Source organism: Corvus moneduloides, chromosome W (assembly GCF_009650955.1).
Source record: "Corvus moneduloides isolate bCorMon1 chromosome W, bCorMon1.pri, whole genome shotgun sequence".
NCBI lineage: Eukaryota > Metazoa > Chordata > Aves > Passeriformes > Corvidae > Corvus > Corvus moneduloides.
In genome coordinates, this window is record NC_045510.1 from 8,502,547 (window position 1) to 8,526,728 (window position 24,182).

At 43.2% G+C, this 24,182-nt stretch overlaps 1 protein-coding gene across 2 annotated transcripts in view; it reads left to right on the forward strand.

Moving 5' to 3' along the window:
* The window catches only part of LOC116437448 (transcription factor RFX3-like), a 140,252-nt gene that overhangs the window by 113,131 nt on the left and 2,939 nt on the right, over positions 1-24,182 (forward strand). For both annotated transcript variants that reach the window (XM_032095095.1, XM_032095094.1), the window contains exons 11-13: positions 6,328-6,425; positions 6,733-6,882; positions 22,983-23,191. In XM_032095095.1, coding sequence (XP_031950986.1) covers positions 6,328-6,425; positions 6,733-6,882; positions 22,983-23,191 — 457 coding nt within the window. The remainder of the gene's footprint in view (positions 1-6,327; positions 6,426-6,732; positions 6,883-22,982; positions 23,192-24,182) is intronic.

Consider the following 24,182-nt stretch of genomic DNA (forward strand, 5'->3'; position numbering starts at 1 on the left):
AGGACTGTCTCCCATAGGATTCTTCCAAGCAGGTCTCTGCACAGGCCAAAGTCTGTTCTCCTGAAATTTGGAGTTGTTATCCTGCTATTTGCCTTTTTCTATCCTCTCAGTATACTCAACTCCACCATCTCATGGTCAATGCAGCTCAGACTCCACCCAAGCTTTATATCACCAACAGTTTGTAAGAATTGTAAGAAAAGTTTCCTTGTTTGTAAGAATTGGCTCCAGCAGTGTCTCCTTTTCAGCCCTGTTTTGCCAATTACAAGCTCTCTCTTTTCCATAACACCCTGCTTGCCAACTCATTCCAGTATTCCTTCACTTGATTGTAGGTCGTCATCTCCCTCCCCTGTTATTTCTAGTTTAAAGTTTTCCTCACCAGGTTGTCCAGCCTGTTGGTAAAGATGGTTTTGCCCCACTTGGTCAGGTGTATCCCATCTCTCTCTAACAATCTTCAATCTTTAAAAAAGGGTCCCTATGGTCATAAAATACAAATACCGACTATCATTGCCAGCTGGGCAACCAACTGTTGACCCACAGGATACTTCCATTCCCCCTCAAGATCTTGCTTTTCACTGGAAAGACCAATGAGAAAACTACCTGGGCCCCCATACCCTTGACCATTGCCCCATGATGCATGTAGTCACACTTGATATGTTCCAGGTCTCCTCTGGCAGTATTGGTGCCCACGTGAAGATTTGCAAGGAGTAATAATCTGAGGGTCAGACAAACCTTGTCAGTATCACCACAGCATCCTAGATCCAACCCCCAGCAAGCAGTAAATCTTCCAACACAGCAGGTCAGGTTGGCAGATGTGGGCCCCAATCCCCTATAGCATGGAGTCTCCCACTATTATCAGTTGTCACTTCCTTGTGGTGCTGCTCCATGGCTCAGGCTTAACTAGCTCTTAGACAGAGTTCCCAGACCCTCATCTGCTGTGAGGGTACTGCATCTGTTCTTTGCTGGAGATATGCAGGTGAAGCAGGAGCCTTCTTTATGTTTCCAGAAGTCACAGGCTTCCAGCCTTTGCCATTTCCTAATCCAATTAGCACAGACCACCTGATCCTCCTTCAATACAGCTGAGACTTCAGGCTTCAGGGTCTTGAAAACGATCCAGTAGATCTCTTTCTCACCTTCTCTGATACTGCACAGTCTGCTGACCTCTTCCTGCACTTCTTTGGCAACACAGGTCCTGTTCCACTGCACACCTTCTGCAGGCAAGAAAACTGTCTCGCTCTGCCCCAGCCTCAGCAAGAGACCCCAAGCACTTGTTGTACTCTGAGAGCTGCATCTTCCCTCAGGAGTTCGATCTGAATTGAGGCCTCCGATGTTATAGGGATAGTTCCTTCAATGGCTGGAGGTGGTACCCTGTGACACATTAACACCATTGCTGAGGACGTGAATGCTGTTCTCTCTTCTGACACAAGTACTGCATCTTTTGTCTGCCTCTGTTAGCTATGCTGTAAGAAGCAACTCAGGAAAATATTTGCAAGTACTGCTTTGTAGAAATACCCCATCATAGGCAGGTTTCTTTTTTTCTGGATAATCAGAAAGGTACCAACAGCAGCTAGCAAAAAAAAAAAAAAAAAAAGGGGAAAATGTGTTTAATTTAGTAAGGATGCAAACTGATAATTCTATTTTTGAGTTTCATCTTTTTTCTTTTCCTGATTTTCAGTATTTGGGGAAACCTACTCTTTCACATAACTTCCTAATAAATATTACCATAAAAGAAATTAATAGTGAAGAAAACTTTTTGAAAAGCAAGCTCTAAGTAAAATTTGGTCAGTTGAAATTTTTGTGAAAACATGTCAGTGCCCACAAAATGAATTAAAAACTACTGTGTGGGAAAAAGCCAAATTTCTTTGTTTAAAAAGAAGCCAAACACTTTATACTTCAGTCAGGATTAAAATTTATTATTATCTAATGATTCTAGCAAAAGACCAGAGCCACTGTGTATTAATGGCAATAGATCCTTTCCCCTGAGAATGGCCTTTTTATCTCTTCACATGTGACAGGATGGACAGCACCAAACTTGTTTGGGAGTTCCTCTTCCAGGCAGAGAAGTTATGTTCAAGATATTTTTCATGTTGTATTTGTCAATTTCAGCAATTACAAATACCAGAAAGACTGCAAAATCTTATTTGTGTAGAAGAAATATTTCAGATGAAAAACCCAAGCTTTTTGAAGGCTTATTCAAAAATACACGTTTTCCTTTTAACCTTTTTTGCTGTATCGTTTGATGTGTGTTTAGTAACACTGCAAACTATCTGAATGAGCTTTTTTTTTATTCTGTAGGTAATAAATTAACATGAGCTAATGCTTTGTTAATTAGCAAGTGCATACAAAAATGTTAATGTAGAAACATATGTGGGTTAAATGATCGACAGTGAAAAAGAGTGTTTGTTCTTTGTCTGGAAACCTCAAGAAAGAAAAAAGAAAAAGCCCATTCCGTAGAGCTAATTCAGAAGTTTTATGAGTCCAAATTAAATTTCAGATGAGCATCCACATTTGGGGACAGTAACATAAACCAGTTATCACTACAAATTTGAAGAAAATAATGCTGTGAAAAATAAAATATTTCTTTTTTTTTAAGCAAATTGGCTAACTTTGCTAGCAGAAGTTCTTAATTACAGGATTCATCGATTACTCAAGCTGAAAAAGGGCATTTCTCAGGTGACTTCCACGAGAAATTAATTCTTACTCTACCAAACGTGCTGTTTTGCCTCATAAACAAAATCCAGTCTTGCACTGTTTCTTCTTAGATGTAGTAAAAAATAAATCACTTATAGATAGTAATATTTCCCTTTTCTGTTTTTTTTTCTTCTTTGTTACTGTAGCAGCATTCATTCTCCACCAAGTTTTCACACCAGTATGAGCAATCCTACCTTCTGTTCATTTAATACATTCTTATATATTCCTTATTGATACAGTTGTTGAACATTTCACATTGCATTTTGTTCTTCAGAACTAAAATAAAAAGCATGTTGGCAATGGTTCAGGGTACTTCAAGCTTACTTGAGGAAACTGAAGTACTGCAATAATTGCTGTTTCCTGTGGGGTTTTGCTCTTTAAAAGCAAAAGCACTTAGGCAAAAATTGATGGCAGAAAATTCATGATGGAAGTTTTCAGGAGATAAGAAACAGTTGTTACAATCACTAATGTACCTGTCGGAATGCCAAAAAGAATTTTCACTGCTGATCATAAGGTTTTTGAAGGGGTCTTAGGTGAAGTGGTCAGTTCTGTTTGTTAAATCAGAAACTAAATAATTGTTACATAATATAGAATGAAAGAATAATTCAGGTTGGAAGGGACCTCAGGAGGTCTCTAGTCCAACCTCCTGCTCAAAGCATGGTTAATGCTGAATTCAGACTTGTTTGTTCAGGGCTTTACCCTGTCAGGTCTTGAAAACATCTAAGGATGGAAACTACACAAAGCTCTCTGGGTGATCAGTTGCATTGCTTAACTGTCTTCCTGGGTTGCTTTTGCTCTGCTTTGTTGTCCCTCTAGCAGATAGGGACAGCTCTGCCGTTCAAGTCCCTCATGAAAACTGGAGCCTGTGAACATGAAGCTTATTCCAGTTACCTGAAGGAGACCTGTATTGGCTTTACATGGCAAGCTTTTGGTAGAGATGGGGAGTGCACAGATGCCTTCTATGAGAAGATACCAGAAGCTGTCCCCATGTCAGAAAGGGACGGACACTTTCAGCTGGCTTCAAGATGGACCTGCCGCTGGCCAAAGTCTGAACCAATCAGAGACATTAGTAGCATCTCTGTGGTAAAATATTTTTTAAAAGAGTAAAAAATGCTTCACAACAGATGCCAGGAGAGAGGAGTGAGAATATATGAGAAACAACTCTGCAGACACGAAGGTCAGTGAAGGAGGGGAGAATGTGCTCCACTTGCTGGAGCAGAGATTTCTCTGCAGCCCATGGGGAAGACCATGGTGAAGCATTGTCACCCTGCAGCCCATGGAGGATCCCACATGAGAGCAGGTGGATGTACCCCGAAGGAAGCTGCAGCCCATGGAGAGCCCATGCTAGAGCAGGGTCCTGTCAGGAATGGTGGTCCCGTGGGGAGGAGCCCATGCTAGAGCAGGTTTTCTGCTGGAACCTGTGACCTTGTGAGGAAACTAATGCTGGAACAGTCTGTTTTTGTAGGACTTTACCCTATGGAAAAGACCTATGCTGGAGCAGTTTGTGAATAACTGCAGCCTATGGGAAGGATCCATGTTCAAGAAGGTCGTAAAGGACTGTCTTCCATGGATGAGACCCCATACTGGAACAGGAGAAGAGTGTGAGGAGGAAGGAGAGGCAGAGTATTATGAACTGACTGCAACCCCCATTTCTTGTTGCCCTGTGCCACTTGGGGGGAGGAGGTAGAAGAGTTGGGAGTGTTGGTGATTGAGGCACGGACCCAGACCAGCAGGGAATCTGAATTGTTTATTCAAAGAAATGAGCTGATTTTATACACTTTTCCAAGGCACAGTATTTCCTTATATGGTAATTCTCACTGCGTGACCTATCCCGTGTTGCCACATCAGCAACACACTTTCCAAATGTCCTTCTATGGGATGATCACTCGCTGTTCACTCATCTGTCAGCTCCCGTCAGCTCCCAGAAGGCTCCTCTCCATAGGGGTCTGCTGTGTGACACTTCCTCCCCCCAGGGTCTGGTGGAGACAAGCTTCTCTGTGCCGCCATGTGCTCCTTTGTGCTGCCATGTGCTTCTGCAGGCACATCCTACAGCCTGCAGCTCAATTCTATCTTATCTCTCTCTACATGGGAGTTAAGTTGTTCCTAGAAAGAAGCGAGGGTTGGAGGAAGTTTTTTTTAGATTTGTTCTTATATCTCACTATCCAACTCTGATTGGCAATAAATTCAATTAATTTCCCCAAGTTGAGTGTGTTTTTCCTGTGATGGCAATTGCTGAGTGATCTCCCTGTCCTTATCTTGACCCATGAGCATTTCTTCGTATTTTTCTCTGCTGTTCTGTTGAAAAGAGAGAGTGATAGAGCAGCTTGGTGAACATCTGGCAGCCAGCCAAGATCAAACCACCACAAGACTTCATCTACTTTTTCCTTATGAGGTAGGCTGTATCAGATACCCACATCACCCACATTGTTATGTCATCTAACCTGGACCCTTAAGCTCTCAACTGGCTTATCATCCATCCCTAGGCAAAGCTCCATGCATTGCAGCTCCTCTTTCATATAGAGCACCTTCTTGGCTAGTTTTCCCTAAAGATTCTGTATCTATCCATTGCAGCACTCCAGAGAATCCCATAGTTATAGTTGCACAAAGTCTATTTGGAAGCCAGTAAATAGCAGTGTATCCCAGAGGCCAATACTGGGTCCAACACTGTTCAATGTCTTTATTGGTGATCTGGATGATGGGGCAGAGCATACCCTCAGCAAGTTTGCTGATGACGCAAAACTCTGAAGAGTAGCTGATGCATCACAAGGTTATGCTGCTATCCAGAGAGACCTCAACAAGATGGAGAAATGGGCTGACAAGAACCTCATACAGTTCAACAAGGGGAAGTGCCAAGTCCTGCCCCTGGGGAGGAACAATCCCATGTGCCAGTACATGCCAAGGGGGCCAACCAACTGGAAAGCAGCTTTGCAGAAAAGGACCAGTGGGTCCTGGTGGACACCAAGTTGAACATGAGCCAGCAGAGTGCCCTTGCTGCAAAGAGGGCTAGTGGTATCCTGGCTTGTATTAGACAAAGTGTTGCCAGTAGGTCCAGGTAGGTGATCCTTCCCCTTTATTCAGCACCATTTGAGTGCTGTATACCTGGCGTCCTGTATCTAGTTCTGGTCTCCCCAGTACAAGAGTGACATGGACATACTGGAGAGAGTCCAATGAAGGGCCATGAATTGGCACTGCTTAACTGTCCTCAAGGTGAAAAAAATTCTCCTATCAAGTCAGGACCTCTTTTTTTTCAGTTTATGCCCAGTGTTTATCACTCTCCTGACATGCATCTTTGTGAAGAGGCTGAGTCTGTGTTCTTAAAACCTTGTAGGTATTGAAAGGCTTCTATTAGGTCCCCCCTAAACTTTCTCTTTCAGGCTGAAAAACCTAGTTCCCTCAGCCTCTCCTCATAAGGTATGTGGTCCAGCTCCCTGACCATGTCAGTGGCCCTGTACTGAACTTGCTACAGTTTATCAACATCCTTCTTGTAATGATAGGGATCCAAACCTAAACTGGATAAGTCTCTGAGCCAATAAATGCAGTAGTTCTCAATGTGGAATATTTACATACCGAGGATGCAAAAGGTTTCAAGAGAGGCACCTTGCCATCCTTTTCATTTTATTTTTATTCTTTAATGTTTAGGTGCCTTGACTCAAGCCATTCGCAATTTTGCAAAAAGCCTTGAAGGTTGGCTTTCCAGTGCCATGAACAATATTCCACAGAGAATGATACAAAGCAAGGTAAACAAAGTTGACTGCAGTTTTCTTTACTTTCTGCAATTGTACACTAGATGTCATTCAAGATCTAAAAGTAGCAGCATTTTAACTTTTATGCTAAATGTCATATTTAAGTTGAACTTCAAACATGAACCATGGGGTTGGAAATAACTTTGTTTGCCAAAAAAAATAATAGGAAAAACTGTATTTGTTCTATTATATGTGAATTGCAATACCTGAGGGCTCAAATTAATACAGCAATTTTAGAATTAAAATAGACAGAAGATTGGTTGATAATACAATGTGTTAAGATAAATGGATTTCTTCATAGGTTGCCACTGTAAGTGCATTTGCCCAGACTTTGAGAAGATACACATCTCTCAATCACCTGGCTCAGGCAGCTCGGGCTGTGCTTCAGAACACTTCTCAGATCAACCAGATGCTCAGTGATCTCAACCGTGTGGATTTTGCCAATGTACAGGTACCTTTAACTTTAAAACCCAGACTTAAAAAAAATTATTATTTCCACCCATTTTTAAAATTTTTATTGTTAGCTCTTACTCTATCAAGAAAGCAAAGTGGGAACATTTTTCTGATCTATATATATACAGTGATTCAGTCAAAACTTTCCAGCTTCTGCTTTGGCCATAAGAAAAATAGAACTTCAGAAACATTATCTATTTCCATTTTCTCTGAAGGCTTCTTATCCTTCAGACCATGCATTCTGCCAGTTTTTAATGCAGATGAAAGTGTAGACTACATGTGTTCTTAGAATGAACAGCATGAACAATGCCTGAAGATGAAATCTTGGATAGCATAGATTCTGATCTTTCATTAAAAAATATTGATCATAGAGCACTATTTCTAATACAGATGGTTTAATTATTTTTAATATGTTTCATATTTTTATTTAAAATACGATATCATTAGTATACTTTCTTTAATTGTTTGTGTTTACATTTCCAACCTTTCCTAAGTAAATGGTTAGAACTAGTTTCCAGTTATCTGTAAAACATCGATTTATTATTTTTCATTAGGTTTAGAAAAGGTTTCCCTTTTATCTCTTTCTTCTCCTTAGAAGAAACAAGTTTTTTTCTCCTGTTGCTACACTAACTTACATGGCCCAGATACTGATAGTCATACATTTGTCTTCTTTCATGAACAAACATTTTAAAACATTTTACCTTAAAAGAAGTTCAGAAGTTCACTAGCACAGTTGAATTCTTTAAGTTTGTTGCAAAGATCTTTGAATAAATAACATTTAACACAATATAGTTATATTGCATAATAGTGTGTAAACTACCTAAGATTTAGTATGTAACCAAATATATGTGTGCCAGTTTGGACAAATGTGGAGGAAAATATCCTCTGATAGAAGGCAGGTTACAACTACCCCTCCCCCACCAGGTTCGGGAAGAAAAATTTTCCTCAGAGGAAAGTGAAAGAAATAAAAAACTATTTATTTAACAAACACACAGGAAAAGGATAATAATGCTAAATAATAAAACCTCTCGCTGTGGAGAGAAACCTGGGAAGATTTCAGAGTCCTTCTGTAGGTGTGGTCTCTCTCCTCCTCCTCGGAGATGGGTCAATGTGGACCCACCTCCAGGGCTTTGGTGGAAAATTCTCCTGGTGTGTTCTGATGTTGAAACAGTCCAGAAGAGAAGAAGGGAAAAACCAAAGTCCCAGGAAAACAAAGTTCAACTCTCTGTCTCCCTCCGGAGAAAAGAGCCAAAAGCTGGCTGAAAAGCAAGCAGGGTGCTTCCTCCGCTCTTTTCGCCGCAGCAGGACGCAGAGGAGTGTGTATCTGTGTCTTTGAACAACTGTTTTGAAAAGTTCGCTCAGTTTTTTCCTCTCCCCCCTCTCAGGCTCAGTTTAAAGGCACAAAATTAATTTCTGGGCATAGAGCAGAGATAAGGGATACACATCATAAAGTCACCCCAAGACAAGGTGGTATATTAGAAATTGTTCTGTGGTAAGATATCAAGTCTGTGAAAGTTGAGATGTTAACTTGGCATGTGATAGCTAGAGTTTAAGAATATGGTCTTTGTTAAATCAATATTGGCTTTCTCAAATTCCATTTAAAGGAAATATCCATATTGGTCTTATTAAAACTTTAATATTTAATATTCCATAATAATACTGTGAATTGCTCTTTATTGTATATAGACTGTGTTTGTCCAATTGTGTGCTATTTATATTATTCATTACTCATTAGGCAATGTGTAATATATTGCAGACCGCGGATAAACACAACAATCCTTTCTTGCCTATAAAAGAAAGCTCTTTTTAAGTGAGGGGATTAAAAAATGTAACAGAAATTGTATTTGGTCTTAAGTCCTTTGTTGTGGTTTACGAATGGTATTCCCCAGTTTAGTGTTCCCACTGAAACACCCCAGACCATGTGCCACTCACTTCATTCCCCCCCTCCCCCTGTGTCAGGATGGAGAGGAGAACTGGAGGTACAAAAGGTAAAGATCATGGGTTGAGATAAGAACAATTTACTAGAAACAGCAATGAGATAAGAAAACAAACAGTAACAGCAACAATATTAATATCAAAAGTGTATAAGAGAGGTGAGAGATTCACATGGAAATGTTCAGCACTACGCCAAATGGAGCCCGACAATACTCGACCTCTGCCATGCTACCCCAACCTGGAAGGGACCCCTTTCCCCATTCCTGGAAAATTATATGAGATAGTATAGAATAACCTCCAGGTCCTAGCCATGCCTCCTCTTGGCTACCACAAAATTTAACCCTGTCCTGGCCAGAACAAGGACATCATCCACCCCTATAACTTCCAACTATATACATATATATATATATATATATACACATATATACACAATCACAGGTATCATTGCCATAGTCAATGACCATCCCTCCAAGATGTCTGTTGAGTTCATTTAGTCCATGACTGTGGGTTCTATCCATCCTAAATGTCTTCCAGGGGTGGAGAGCTGGTGTGCTGTCAGCTGGTTGCAAGCTGCATCAGGAGCTCATGACTGGTATATCTGGAGCAGTCCATCCTCATTTTCCATGGTAGTTATGACAAACAGTGGCAGTGTCATTCAGCAACCAATATTATACAATTCAACATTGCAGACTGTTCTCACCCAAAAATCAAATCTCCTTGAGGTACAACTTGTCTTGATCCACCTTGTCCTTCAATAACTTCTGCAACTTGCCATGTAGGGCTCCATATGGCAGCTTTCTATTTTCAATGGATCCCTACAATATGGCAGGAACTGTCAGTGAAGAGAGCATATCGCTTTTCATTTTCTGGTAGCTGATTATATGGTGGGGTGTCCTCAGCATGTGTCACCTTCTCCTCTGATAGTCCAAAATTTTCGCCTTCAGGCCAGTTTGTGATGACTTCCAAGATCCCTGGGCGATTGGGGTTTCCTATTCAAGCTCACTGTGTGATCAGTGCAACCCACTTACTCCACGTAGCATCAGTGGCCTGATGTGTTGAAGGGACTTTCCCTTTGAACATCCAGCCCAGCACTGGCAGTCAGGGTTCCAGGAGGAGCTGTGCTTCAGTGCCAATCACTTCTGAAGCAGCTTGAACCCCCTCATAAGCTGCCAGTATCTCTTTTTCAGTTGGGGTGTAACAGGCTATGGATCCTTTGTATCCCTGATTCCAAAAACCTAGAGGTCAACCTCAAGTCTGCCCTGGTGCTTTCTGACAGAGGCTCCTGGAAGGATCATTCTCCCTGGCTGCGGTGTAGAGAACATTTTTACATCCTGTCCTGTCCTGATTGGCCCAAGGGCTACTGCATGAACAATCTCCTGTTCAAAAGCTTGTTGTTCAGGACCCCACTTAAAATCGTTCTTCTTCCATGTCACTTGATAGAGAGGATTTACAATCTGACTGTAATCTGGAATAAGCATCCTCCAAAAATTCACAGCACATAGGAAAGCCTGTATTTCCTTCTTGCTGGTCAGTGGGAACATAGCTGCTATTTTGTTGACCCCATCCCTTGGAATCTGACAACATCCATCTTGCCATTTTATTCCTAAAAACTGAATTTCCTGGGCAGGTCCCTTGACCTTACTTTGTTTTATGGCAAAACGGGCCTTTAGGAGGATTTGGATTATCTTCTCCCCTTTCTCAAAAACTTCCTCTGTTGTGTTGCCCCACAGGATGATGTCATCAATGTACCGTAAGTGTTCTGGAGCCTCATCCTTTTTCCAGTGCAGTCTGGATCAGTCCATGGCAAATAGTGGGGCTGTGTTTCCACCCCTGGGGCAGTGTTGTGAATGAGTGTTTTAAGTTCACTTAAAGAATCACCAGCAAAGGTTTAATATAAAAAGCCACATAATGACAAAGTTAATTGGCAAGGTTCACTCTATTATTTACTAGATGGTTAAAACACACAGAGAAAAAGCAAACAAAAATCCAAAATCAGTCAATCCAAATCAAAATAAACACAAAACTCTCTTTGTGGAGGCTGGGGCGGGAGGAGGGGAAGACAAGAGGCTAGGAAAGGGTAAGGATAAAAAAGGAATACAGAAGACATTCCTGTTGAGTCACAAGCTTCAGAGTAGACTCCCATGATAAACTGAACCCTGGACTTGACCAACAGCACTTCACTTCACTTAAACTTAACAGCATTTAAGCTTAATAGTACTTAACTTAAACTCAATTGATAAGTTAAGCAATTTAGTAAAGGATTCATATAGAATTTGCTATACTACAACAGTAACTTACTTGCAGTCCTAACTTAGTTACAAATCTAAAGTACTTGAGAATCTAGGAGAACATTATATTTGCTACAGCATATGCACACTCGCATGCACAAAGACGGTACCTGTGAAAAAATCCCCTCGAATTCTGTGAGATACTCACTTCAGATGCCATTGCATCTTCTCAGCAGGTGAAGGGTTGACTCCTGAGGAGTGAGGGCATCAGCCAAGGATCCATTGTTGTCATTTGGTGATCTTCCGAGTATAACAAATTTGAGAGTTCACTGGCTCTGAGAGGCCCTACTCAGAGGGACGTTGCTGGTCACAGCCTGCTGCAGTCCAGGAGAACTCAAAGGATCTTACTTTGGACCACTGTTGATAGGGTCACAAGAGAGTGGACTTCAGTCATAATAATTTTCTATCCTGGCTGCAACTCAGGTCAGTAACTTTCTTTGAAAGCTTGATAAAAAAAATATTATTCCACTTGGGTTGTTATTCAGGCAAGAAAAATAAGTTTCCAAGGCTGTTCATTAAAAAACAGGAGCTCATTAGACAGCACAGGTTCCTGGGAACAGACAGTGTTTTTGATTAACTCAAGAGGAGCTGTTTATGAAGGCTCCTAACGAGCATTTCTCAGATCACAATGTGGCCTGGCAAGGGGGTATGCACCACCACAGGAAGTTGGTTCCAGGTGTACTGGACACCCCTCCAGGTGAAAGCAAACTGTGGCCTGCACTCTGCTGCTAAAGGAATGGAGAAAAATGCATTGGCAATGTCAATGGTGGCACCACTTTACTGCCTTGGACTCCAGTTCATACCGAAGTTCCAGCATGTCTGACACAGCAGCGCTCAGTGGTGGTGTGACTTCGTTCAGGTCATGATAGTCCACTGCCAGTCTCCACTCTCCATTGGACTTACACACTGGCCAGATAGGACTATTAAAGGGTGAGCAAGTCTTGCTGAGCCCTCTCTGGCTCTCCAGTTCACAAATCATCTCATGAATGGGGGTCACAGGGTCCTGGTAGGTGCGGTGCTTTTGACAGTGCACTGTTGTGGTAGCAATCAGTACCTGTTGCTCTTCGACCCACAGGAGTCCCACAGCAGAAGGGTCCTCTGAGACACCAGGCAAGGGATTCTGCTGTTGAATTCCTTCTGTCTCCATATGTCACGGGATGAGTGGGAGCTTCAGACAAGCCCTGCCTTAGCCTCAGATTTTGGCAGCAATTCAAATTTAAGGAATCACTCTGGCCCACAAGTTATAGTGATGGTGAATCAGGTCTATTTATAAAAATTAATTATTTATTAAACAGACAAGACAGATGAAAGATCTAATCAGAATTACTTACTACACAGTATAAAACAAAAGAACTACTAGTAGATTACAGCATAATATAAAACAGTGCACGATATCAAGGTACCTATATTAAAGCTAGCAAAAGAAATAGTATTGATTAGGAGTCAAATTCAACTTGCCACCAAAATGATAATAATGTACACAGATTCCTTCACTTAACCCCTAGGGAGCAACTGCGAAGTAGGCATCCCTATTTACGGGAGAAGCTCCCCACATTTCCAGGGAAATGTATAGAAGATTTCTGCTTTATGAAAGTTTGGTGTGGCTTTTATAGTCGTAAAGTGAGATGTCTGTTGGTCAGAAATACAGCTTATATTCCTGTAGTGGTTTGGTCCAAAATACTCATTACTATTTACCTTCTGTGAGATAAGAATTAGAAGAAACACAAAGCAGGCACCAAACTTGAAAGAATATAAAGAAGTTTATTAACAGACCTAAAAGAAGAAAAAAAAATTATACCACACCTTCAGAACACTTCTCCTCCCCCCACCTTTCTCCCTTCTCCCAGTGACAATGTAAAAAGACAACCCTTGAGATATTCAGTCTGTTTAACACTTCCATAATAACCTTGTTCAGTCCATTTAGGAAGAGGAGTCTCTCTTGCCCATGCTATGAAAACATTATCACAACGAGCCAGCCGCCCGGGTTGGTTCTCTGTTCGCATGTGAGTCCCTTCCCCCGACTTGCAGCTTTTCCCACAACTGCTTTTGAGGGTACACTCTTGAATTACTGGGGTACAATTTTAAGGTTGAGCCGTTCAGAAACAAAAGTTCTCTTCACCCATCTCTGGGAGCATTTCATCTCTAAGAATAGAGGCCCTTCTCCTTCCCTGGGAGTAAAGGGTCCTCCTCATCTTCATCTCTAGGACTATCTCTGGAAGCATCTCTAGGAACTGAGGTTTTCTCCTTTTCCATTTGGAGCAAAAGTCCTCATCGCTTCCATCTCTCCCTGTTCAAACTTCTCATGAAATTACAGCTGCTTCAGCATCTGCCTATCTCAGCACAGGTGCTTTTGCTCACAAGTACAAGTTGAACGCTCCACCCCCCATGCCCTCACGAAATTACAATGGGTACTCTGATATATCATAGCTTTATAACAGAATTTCAGCTTTAAGCATCTCCTCCTTCTCTTCCCTCAGGTTTTCAGCTCTTCACAGCACTAAAAGTGTTAATCTCACCTAGGCCTTGCAGCTGGAATGTGGCTTATCGCTGTTGGTCACATGATCTTTTGCCGGGTGCAGCTTCAGCTGAATCTTGGCCTCGCTGGAGAGGGGGGGGAGCTCCGTCTGCCCATAGCAGGGCTGGGGGGGGGGGGGGGCCGTGGGTGGAACAAGGCCCATCAGCTCCAGGATGGCCGTGGTCCGGCCCGGCGTGGCCCGGCCCGGCCTGGCCCGAGCAGGGCCTGGGCCGAGCCTGCTGGCCCCTGCACAGGGCCCGCAGCCACCTGTCCCAGTGCCGGAAACAAGAGAGGGCTCTGCCAGGGGTTTATCTATTCTTAAGTGTGGATCACTGAGGCGGTCACAATTTTAAGTGGCTTAAAAAATTGTCCATATTCAAACTGGCCATCTGATAGGTTCTGTCAGGTCACAAAGGAAGCTGTAAGCACCCCTTTGCAAGAACATCACTTCCGAGACTATGATTTGCTAACCCATGACAATTCCAGATTTCACTTCAACAGTAAGATGTGTATTGGCAGTTGGGAGGTGCCAGACTGACGTTAACCCCATGGCGCCAAAATAACTCACTACAAGACAGCTTGTCCTGCTTGAGTTATCTGACTGGTTAACAATCAACAGATGAGCTCTTGTTGATGGGGTGAGATGCCCTGCCACACCACAGCAGCTATCCCAAAAGCCCAACAGATGCCCTTTTGGGCCCTTGAAATACCCTCTCCTGAGGTAATCTATGCCAAGGATACACAGGGCCTCTGGGTGTTTTTGCCATTCATTGCCTGTCAGGTTCACTTTGGTTTCCAGTACAGTCAGCTGTTGGGATCCCCCTGTCACCCCAGAAATAGAGATGGATTCTGCTTCCACATATCTTGATGGTATCAGGGTACATTGTGAGCCAGTGTCAACTAAAGCCTTATACTCTTGTGGGTCTGATGTGCCAGGCCATGGGATCCACACAGTCCAACAGATTCGATTGTCCTTTTCCTCCACCTGGCTGAGGGCAGGGCCCCTTTAATCATAGAATCATAGAATCATAGAATCATAGAATCATAGACTGTTAAGAGTTTGGAATGGACTTCAAAGATCATCTAGTCCCAACCCCCCTCCCCTGCCATAGGCAGGGACACTGCCCACTAGACCACATTGCTCAAGGTCTTATCCAACCTGGCCTTGAACACTGTCAGGGATGGGGCATCCACAGCTTCTCTGGGCAACCTGTTCCAGTGCCTCACCACCCTCACAGTAAAGAATTTCTTTCTTATGACTAACCTAAATTTTTCCTCTTTCAATTTGTACCCATTACTCCTTGTCCTATCACTACAGTTCCTGATGAAGAGTCCCTCTCCAGCTTCCCTGTAGGTCCTTTCAGATACTGGAAGGCTGCTATGAGGTCTTCATGCAACCTTCTTTTCTCCAGGCTGAATAGCCCCAACTTTCTCAGGCCCCCAGCTGCCTTTGCAGGGGAGGTACTCCAGTCATAAATTTTGTGGCCCTCCTCTGGGCTTGCTCCAACAGTTCCATGTCCTTCTTATGTTGGGGACACCAGAACTGTATGCAGTACTCCAGATGGGGTCTCACCAGAGCTGAGATTCACCTTGGACCTGCTGCCAATGCTCCTTTTGATGCAGCAGGACACAGTTGGCTTTCTGGGCTGCGAGCGCTTACTGCTGCCTCATGTTGAATTTTTATTCAACCATCACCCCCAAGTCTTTCTCTGCAGGGCTTCTCTCAATCACTTTTCCCCCCAACCTGTTGGTGTGCCTGGGATTGCTGCGACCCAGGTGTAGGACCTTGCACTTTATTTTGTTGAACTTCATGAGGTTTGCATCAGCCCACCTCTCAAGCCTGTCATGGTCCCTCTAGATGGCATCCCTTCCCTCCAGTGTGTAGACTGCACCACACAGTTCAATGTCATCAGCAAATTTGCTGAGGGTGCCCTCAATCCCACTGTCCATGTTGCCAACAAAGATGTTGAACAGTATTGGCCCCAGTACCCACTCCTGAGGGACACCACTCATCACTGGTCTCCATGTGGATAATGAGCTGTTGACCACAACTCTTTGCATGCAACCAGCCAGCCAGTTCTTTATCCACTGAGTGGTCCATCCATCAAATCCATGTCTCTCCAATTTGAAGTGTCTCTCCAAATAGTACTGGTCATAGTACTCATTGCTCACTTCTTGTAATTATGATCAACTTGAGGTTCCTTCAAGAGGATCAGAAATAACATCAGCCCTTCTATTCTGTCTGAGGAATTGCCCACTGGAAACTGGAGTGACATTTATTCTTGAAGAAATTCCTGTGGTTTTTGTTCTTCCTTTCAACTCATGTACCCATGGTCCTAGAGCAGAGGTGGGTTTTCCATCCCACTTCCTCATTTCCTCTCCATGATCATAAATGTAAAACCACAGGATACCTCAAGGTGTGTTCCCTCTCTTAAACAGGGTGGTGCTTGTTCCTAATAGCAGAGATTCTTGTCTGTACTGGCAAGCCATGGGACATTTCCTCTTTAAATTGCTGGTGGTCCTTAGTGTTTCTACAGCCAAGATGCAGGCCTGTATGGGGGAAGACAGACTTTCTTCATATTGCCAGAGTTGAGCAACCAAATTATTCACTGTTTGTTCATGACATCGCTGCCAATGAGTTGGCATATGACAATGGCGCGCTCTGTAGAAACTTCCACCACATGGATTGTGTACACTGGACCTCATATGGATCTACAGGGGACTGCTCGTTATTTGAATCCCTACAGTGTACCTTCAGCACAGCTAATTCTCTCAGGTACTGGATACCTTTCTCCATGGTGTTTCACTTGCCTTGGTGCACTGATAGATCATCCTTGAAAAGATACCTTTCTGTCATGCTTGACAGGAGTCACCTCCAGAGGCTGAGAGTTTCTGTCCTCTTCCCAATGCCCTTGTCAATGCCCACATCCCTGGACAGGGATCCCAGCTGCTTGACTTCACTACCCTCTAGTTTCCAACAGTGGGCTGCTCTATCCCAGCATCAGAGCAGCCAGGTCACCAGGGGCCCACCGGATTGGCAGCAGAAATATTTTCACATATCTTGCAACTCACCCAGGGTCCAGTGATTGTCCTCGATTCTGCCTCTTCTTCCTGTTGTGAGGGCCCTGCTTACTCCTCTTCATCCCTTACTAAGCAAACTGATTTTGTCTTGGATTTTTTCTTTTGTATAGGGGCAACTGCTACGAGCACGGGTTATTCCTCTGGCTCAGCTGCAGTTTGAGTGGCCATGGTGCCTGTTGGTCTGCCTTCCTTCTCCTCCCCCTGAGGGTGCTGTCTAGTGATGAGCAGTGCCAGATAAATAGTAGCCAGGGCCCAGCACACTAGGCCCAGCACACTTCACTCCTCTCTGGATCCGTCACAGCATTTTCCTTTCAAATATTCTATGACTTTATCAGGGTCCTGTAGTTGTTCAGGGGTGAACTTCCAAGCCATTAGAGGAGAGAACTTCTCCAAAAACTGGCCCATTTTCTCCCACATTCTATGCCACTTATGACTATTCCCCCTTGGGGCAGATCTCTGAATGACCTTCCTAAAAATCTTTTTCTTGACATGGTGTGGACCGCGCTGAGGAGACCTGGCAGACTTAGCAACAAGAACATGCTTTCCTTAACATCCAAGGGAAATTCTAAATTCTCAAAAGCTCTTGTAACAGGCCTGAAGGAGGAAAAGGGGGTGAAAAGGTGCAGGATATCATTCTCCCCTGTTCCCCCCACAGACTGGGTATGATTATTAATGCACTCCCACAGGTAGCGCCTGAGGTAAGGACAGGAGAGCAACACTGAATACACATCCCAAATGACCCTCATTGCCCTTGATGTTATCCTGTCATAAGCTGATATCCCACAGTACAGCAACAAAGCTATGCTGATCCCTCTCCCTGCTCTGAAAAAGATCATAATGAGGAGCACATACTGGAATATATACAGGGTTAGGTACATGTGCCAGTTTGGACAAATTTGGAGGAAAATATCGTCTGATAGAAGGCAGGTTACAACCAGCCCTCCCCCACCAGGTTTGGGAAGAAAAAAATTTTCCTCAGAGGAAAGTGAAAGAGATAAAAAACTATTTATTTAACAAACACACAGGAAAAGGATAATAATGCTAAATAATAAAACCTCTCGCTGTGGAGAGAAACCTGGAAAGATTTCAGAGTCCTTCTGTAGGTGTGGTCTCTCTCCTCCTCCTCAGAGCTGGGTCGGTGTGGGCCCACCTCCAGGGCTTTGGTGGAAAATTCTCCTGGTGTGTTCTGATGTTGAAACAGTCCAGAAGAGAAGAAGGGAAAAACCGAAGTCCCAGGACAACGAAGTTCAACTCTCTGTCTCCCTTCAGAGAAAAGGAGCCAAAAGCTGGCTGAAAAGCAAGCAGGGTGCTTCCTCCGCTCTTGCTACTGCAGCAGGAGAACGCAGAGGAGTGTGTATCTGTGTCCTTGAACAACTGTTTTAAAAATTCTCTTGGTTTTTTCCTCTCCCCCGTCTCAGGCTCAGTTTAAAGGCACAGAAAGGCACAAAATTAATTTCTGGGCATAGAGCAGCGATAAGGGATACAACATCATAAAGTCACCCCAAGACAATACAACACCCACATTAACAGACCAAGCAACATTGTGACCAGTAGCTCTGTACCAGTACAGCAAATGCTTAGATCAAATTTGTTTCCAACCCGCTCTGGGCAGATTTGTTTTTATCTCAATCCTTCGTGCTGTGGGCACCAAATAAGGATGTTTTGGTTTAGGAATTGTATTCCCCAGTTTAGTGCTCCTACTCAAAGACCACAGACCATGTGCCACTCGCACACTAACCCCCTCCCCCTGCCATGGGCTGGAGACTAGAATGTGAGGCACAAAAAGTAAAGATCACGGGTTGAGATAAGAACAAATTACCAAAAAACAGCAAAGAGATAAGAAAACAAACAGTAACAGCAACAATATTAATAACAGAGTGTATAAGATAGGCAAACAGTTCACATGCGATTGCTCACCATGTGGCACCCAGTGGGTTTCTGGTTTTGTTTGTTGTTGCTGCTGTTGTGGCTGTTTGGTTTCCTTGTTATACATATATATGCATACTAGTAAAGAACTGTTATTCCTTTTCCCATATCTTTGCCTGAAAGCCCCTTAATTTCAAGGTTGTAATAATTCAGAGGGAAGTGGGTCATATTTTCCATTCCAAGGGAGGTTCCCACCTTCCTTGGCAGACACCCATCTTTCAAACTAAGACAAAAGGGGTTTCATTTTTATATTGTTACTTGTATAAAGGTACATGACCAGATGTTTATTTTGGAACTTTGTGGTCTGGCATATCAGTCCACCAACCAGGCACCTGGGCATGTCAAGCACGAAGCCCCTGTTTTCCTAAAATTGCATATGTTGTTTTGAAAAGGTACATATGTTTAAAGGTTTACACAGTGGCCAACTATTACCGCAGGCCTGGTTCCTACGGTATATCACCGTGTCCCGCAGCTATAGGGAGGAGGAGGAGGAGAAGATCCAGCAGGCAGGAATTGTGCAGCAAGATTGATCTATTTAATTATTTTACAAACTCTTTTATAGACTTTTTTCTTCATAGTCTAATTGGACAAAGGACCAGCCACCCCTTGGGGGCGATTGGCCAAAATCCTAAAACATCCATTATCAAAATATTTTCTACTATATCATAAACAAGACTTTCCAAGGTTGCAGGTGGCTTGGTTGTTTACATTCCCTGCTACCTCTTCTGTGAGAGAGAAAAGTCTCTCATGGACTTAGAAAATCACAAGAAGATCCTCACTAACAGCATTTTTGTACCTACAATTGCCCCTTTTTGTTTTATAAGATAACAACCCTACTATTAATCCTGAATAGAAATCTACATCAGTTATTAATTCTAAATATGTCCTTAAGGCTTTAACTATCTGACTCCATAACAAGAAATTCAAAATTCAGTCTCTGCTTGTGGAAGGACCATCTGCCTGATGGTTGACATCTTGGTCATCATCAGAAGAGTCATTAGGCTGATGATCTACATTCTGGTCACCATTTGGACGGTTGGCGTTCTGGTCATCATTTGGAGGTTGCCTGTTCTGCCTCTGCTGCCGTAGGTCAGGGCGAACGCATTTTGAAGGTAGCCACCGTATCCCAGTATCTGTGGAAACGCAAGCATACCCACGACCCCAAACGATAAGCTCATGTGGGCCTTCCCACTGGTTAGTGAGTAAATTCCGTACCCAGACTTTTGCCCGGGGCAGCTGTCTGTCGCCTGCAGACTGCAATGAGAGAAAATGATTCAGAATAACAGGATTATTTGAATTTTGTGGTACTGTAAGGTGATTAATTGTATACAAAGCTTTTGCTAGTCGGCTCTGTGGGGTTTCTCCATGCATTCCCCTTTTCTGTTTGTCTAAAACACGCTTCAAGGTACCATGAGCGCGTTCGACAATGGCTTGGCTAGTAGGAGAATGTGGGATACCAAAGGTATGGTCTACACCCCATAGGTGTAAAAACTGCCGCGTCTTCTCCGAGGCGTAGGCAGGACCATTATCAGTTTTCACAGAAGCTGGCACACCCAGGACTGAGAAAGCCAATTTCCAATGGGCAATGACATCACGGCCCTTCTCTCCAGTGTGAACAGTAGCCCACATAGCCGAGGAGAAAGTGTCAATAGACACGTGCACATATTTCAGCCGACCAAATTCTGGGATGTGAGTTACATCCGTTTGCCAAATCTACAAGGCTTTTAGCCCTCTGGGGTTTACCCCCGCTGGCAAAGGCGCAGCGAGTCCGTGACAGTCAGCACAAGCGCTGACAATGTCGCGCGCCTCAGTTGGCGTTAAATGGAACTGCTTCTGCAGGGTATGTGCACTTTGATGGAAGAAACCGTGCGATGCCTTGGCTTGTGCAATTTTGTCAGGCTGAAGCCCTACCCACGCAGGGTTGGCCAGCATGTCAGCCCTGGCATTGCCTTCTGTTAGAAACCCTGGTAAATTGGTGTGGCTTCGAATGTGCAGAATGTAATACGGATGCACTCAAGCCTGAATCGCAGACCACAAGGTTTGCAACAGTGAAAACAGAGCCGCATTGTTCACCTCCTTCAGAAGTGAACAATCTAAGCATTGGGTGATATCTGCTACATAAGCAGAGTCAATAACCAAATTCAAAGGTTCCTGTGAGAATCGCTGAAAAGCCATGGTAACAGCCCTTAATTCAACTAACTGAGCAGAGTCTGACTCGGATTGGTGTGTTAATCAACCACCACAAAGGCAGTGTAGGATACTGTGCGCCCTTGCACACAGTGACCCCTGCTAAAAATTTGTCCCAATCCGTACGCCCCAAGCTGCCAACACGTCCCGTCCCCAAAGGTTAAGGGGAGTGGTAGCAACATATGGCCTAATTGTAGCTGTGTGCCCCTCTGAGTCCTTCACCATCACAGGCTGTTCGCTTAAATAGCTCTGTGTGGTTCCTCGTACTCCTGCGATGGCCGATCCCACCGGGGCTAAAGGCCATGCGGGAGGCCATGCAGAGAAGGAGATGATCGTTACATCAGCACCCGTATCAATCAAACCTCGAAGCTGAGTCCGGGGCAGACGGGCGTTCGGCAGGATCAGGGTACATGTCATCTGTGGCCTTTGGTCAGAGATGTCTGCAGTCCAGAAGGCCTGCGGAAGTCCCGTAGATCCACTGCCGTTATCTTCGTGAGTTTGTTGCTCTATCCTGGGGACACAAGACTTAAAAGGCACTAATTTAGCAAGGCAGGTCTTTTCAGGAATAGTTACAGGGGGCTTTTGCGTGGAGACCATAGCACATAACTGACCTTTAAAGTCAGCATCAATAACTCCTGAGTGCACTAAGGTTCCTTGATGGGCAACATCAGGTTTTCCCACCAGCATCGCACTGGATCCCTGGGCTAAGGGTCCATATGCGTCCAAGGGAACCTTATAAATACCACTAGAGTCTAAGACGACTGCGGCTGCGGTGTGGACGTCAAACCCGTCTGATCCGTGGGTGCCGTCTCTAGGGTGGCTGGGTAGGCCTGTGCCTGTACCTGTGCCACTCTCTGGGGGAGCGACTGCATCGGAGAGCAATTCCCCCTCCTTGCACCCCGGCGGAAGTTTCCCGACAAAGGCTGACCATCGGCATGAGTCCGGGATCTACAGTAGCCCGTGCAATGTCCTGGCCTGCCACACCTTTTGCACTGGGGGATCGGTGTGTTCTCTTTTTGGCTCGTCTTAGGCCGCTTCCGTTTCTTCACCTGTTTTGGTGTCTTTGGTTCTGTGAGCCGCTGTTCGCCATTTCTCAGTCCTGTCGGACCTCCCGGTCCCGGGGGGGGGGTAAAGGAACAGCGTACCTCTACAGGAATTCGGCTTGGCTCGCAGCAGCAGGGCACGTCAGAGAGTGCAAATCACGTCGGGCAGCACCAAATATTACCGCAGGCCTGGTTCCTACGGTATATCACCGTGTCCCGCAGCTATAGGGAGGAGGAGGAGGAGAAGATCCAGCAGGCAGGAATTGTGCAGCAAGATTGATCTATTTAATTATTTTACAAACTCTTTTATAGACTTTTTTCTTCATAGTCTAATTGGACAAAGGACCAGCCACCCCTTGGGGGTGATTGGCCAAAATCCTAAAACATCCATTATCAAAATATTTTCTACTATACCATAAACAAGACTTTCCAAGGTTGCAGGTGGCTTGGTTGTTTACATTCCCTGCTACCTCTTCTGTGAGAGAGAAAAGTCTCTCACGGACTTAGAAAATAACAAGAAGATCCTCACTAACAGCATTTTTGTACCTACAGCCAACTTTGGTTCAGGCCCCACATAGGGCCTACCACATCACCCCCTGTGCATGGTGTGAAGTAGTATAGAATAACCCCAGCCTTAACCCATCTGGCTGCTGCAAAAATTAACTCTGTCCTGGCCAGAACCAGGACACTCCTTCAAAGCAAAAGTGACCATGGTACTTTGGTTTCTTTGTTCCTCTTTAGTTTTTACTCTCTCAACTTCCATTTGACTGCCCTTTCCACTCCTTGTTCCTGCAGTCTCAAGCCTGACAATTCCTGAAATTTTTACTAGAAAAATCATGAATGAGGGAAGTTGAAAATTCTTTAATGAAAATTAATATGGAACATTGCAATGTATTTGTGGATTTCCATTGTATTTTTGTGTGTGTGCTTTATTTGATGCCCATTTTTGTACTTTGGATTCCTCCTCTCATTTTCTTCCAACAAAATTGAGAGAGACATGAAAATAAAAATACTCATTAGTTTGTCTAATAAGTATATTCCATCCTTTTAATTTAATTGTTCAGTCTTTAAGAATAATTTACATTTTGTGTTTTGCTTTCATGTTTGCCATGTTTTATAACAGGAACAGGCTTCCTGGGTGTGTCAGTGTGATGACAATGTGGTTCAAAGACTAGAAACAGATTTCAAGATGACACTTCAGCAGCAGAGCACTCTGGAGCAGTGGGCTGCCTGGCTTGATAATGTAATGGTGCAAGCATTGAAACCATATGAAGGAAGACCCAGCTTTCCTAAAGCAGCGCGGCAATTTCTTTTAAAATGGTCTTTCTACAGGTAGTCTTCTAAATTATTTTAGCTATTTTATTATTTCCTCAATTTTATGCCATAATAATGTTGAAAAAAGTATCAGAAAATAGTTCCCAAGAAATTTAGAGCTTTCCCCCCACCCCCAAAAAGATCAGTGTTCTTAACATTAAACACAGTGCTATGTGCAACTCAGCAGCGGATAAAATTATCCTTGTATATTGTTTTAAAGGCCTTGTGCAAGTGTAATGAGGTTAGAATCTTATCCTGATTTGGAAACATGCTATGAAACATTTTGGATTGAATAGCTATACCATTTTAAAGTCAATGTTTTAATATTAGTTATTAAAATACCACGGGTTCTATTTTTATAATGTAGGGACAAAAAATTATTTTTAATATGTAAAAAGAACAAGACAAATGTTCCATGTCATCTGCTACTGTATCAGTTAACATAGTAAAGCTATTTTTTTTCAAAATGGTACCTTATAGAATCTACTTTCTGAGAGTATCACATGGATGTTTACATCCACAATCTGCATTTTTCTATTATAAGGTATACACAAACTTATCTAAATTTTACAATTTTAAAAATCATACCAATTAAAACATTTGAACTAGGAATGGGAGCAAAACAGACACAATATTTTGAAAGACCACTTTGTTTGAAATTAATAATTTTAATACAATTTTGTTATTTAAAATTTTAACAAAGAACTTCCTTTTGCTAAGTTCAGTCTTTACATGTGCTCACATATTGGTAATTGTGCATACACCAAAAAAAACCCTTCCCCCCTTTTTGAAAATTTAGCTTTTAGTTGTGTAATGTGGTCTCTAACCATGCTTTCAAAAAAGGGGAAAGACAAACAATTGTCTTTCCCAGACATTTCTTTCTGAAGACACCATAAATCAGATGGTTTTGAATAGCATTACTCTATTATTCTTGAAGTGTATATTCCATATGAATAAATTATTAAAGAATTGTGATATTTATTTCATATTTTCCCCCCATATTTAAATA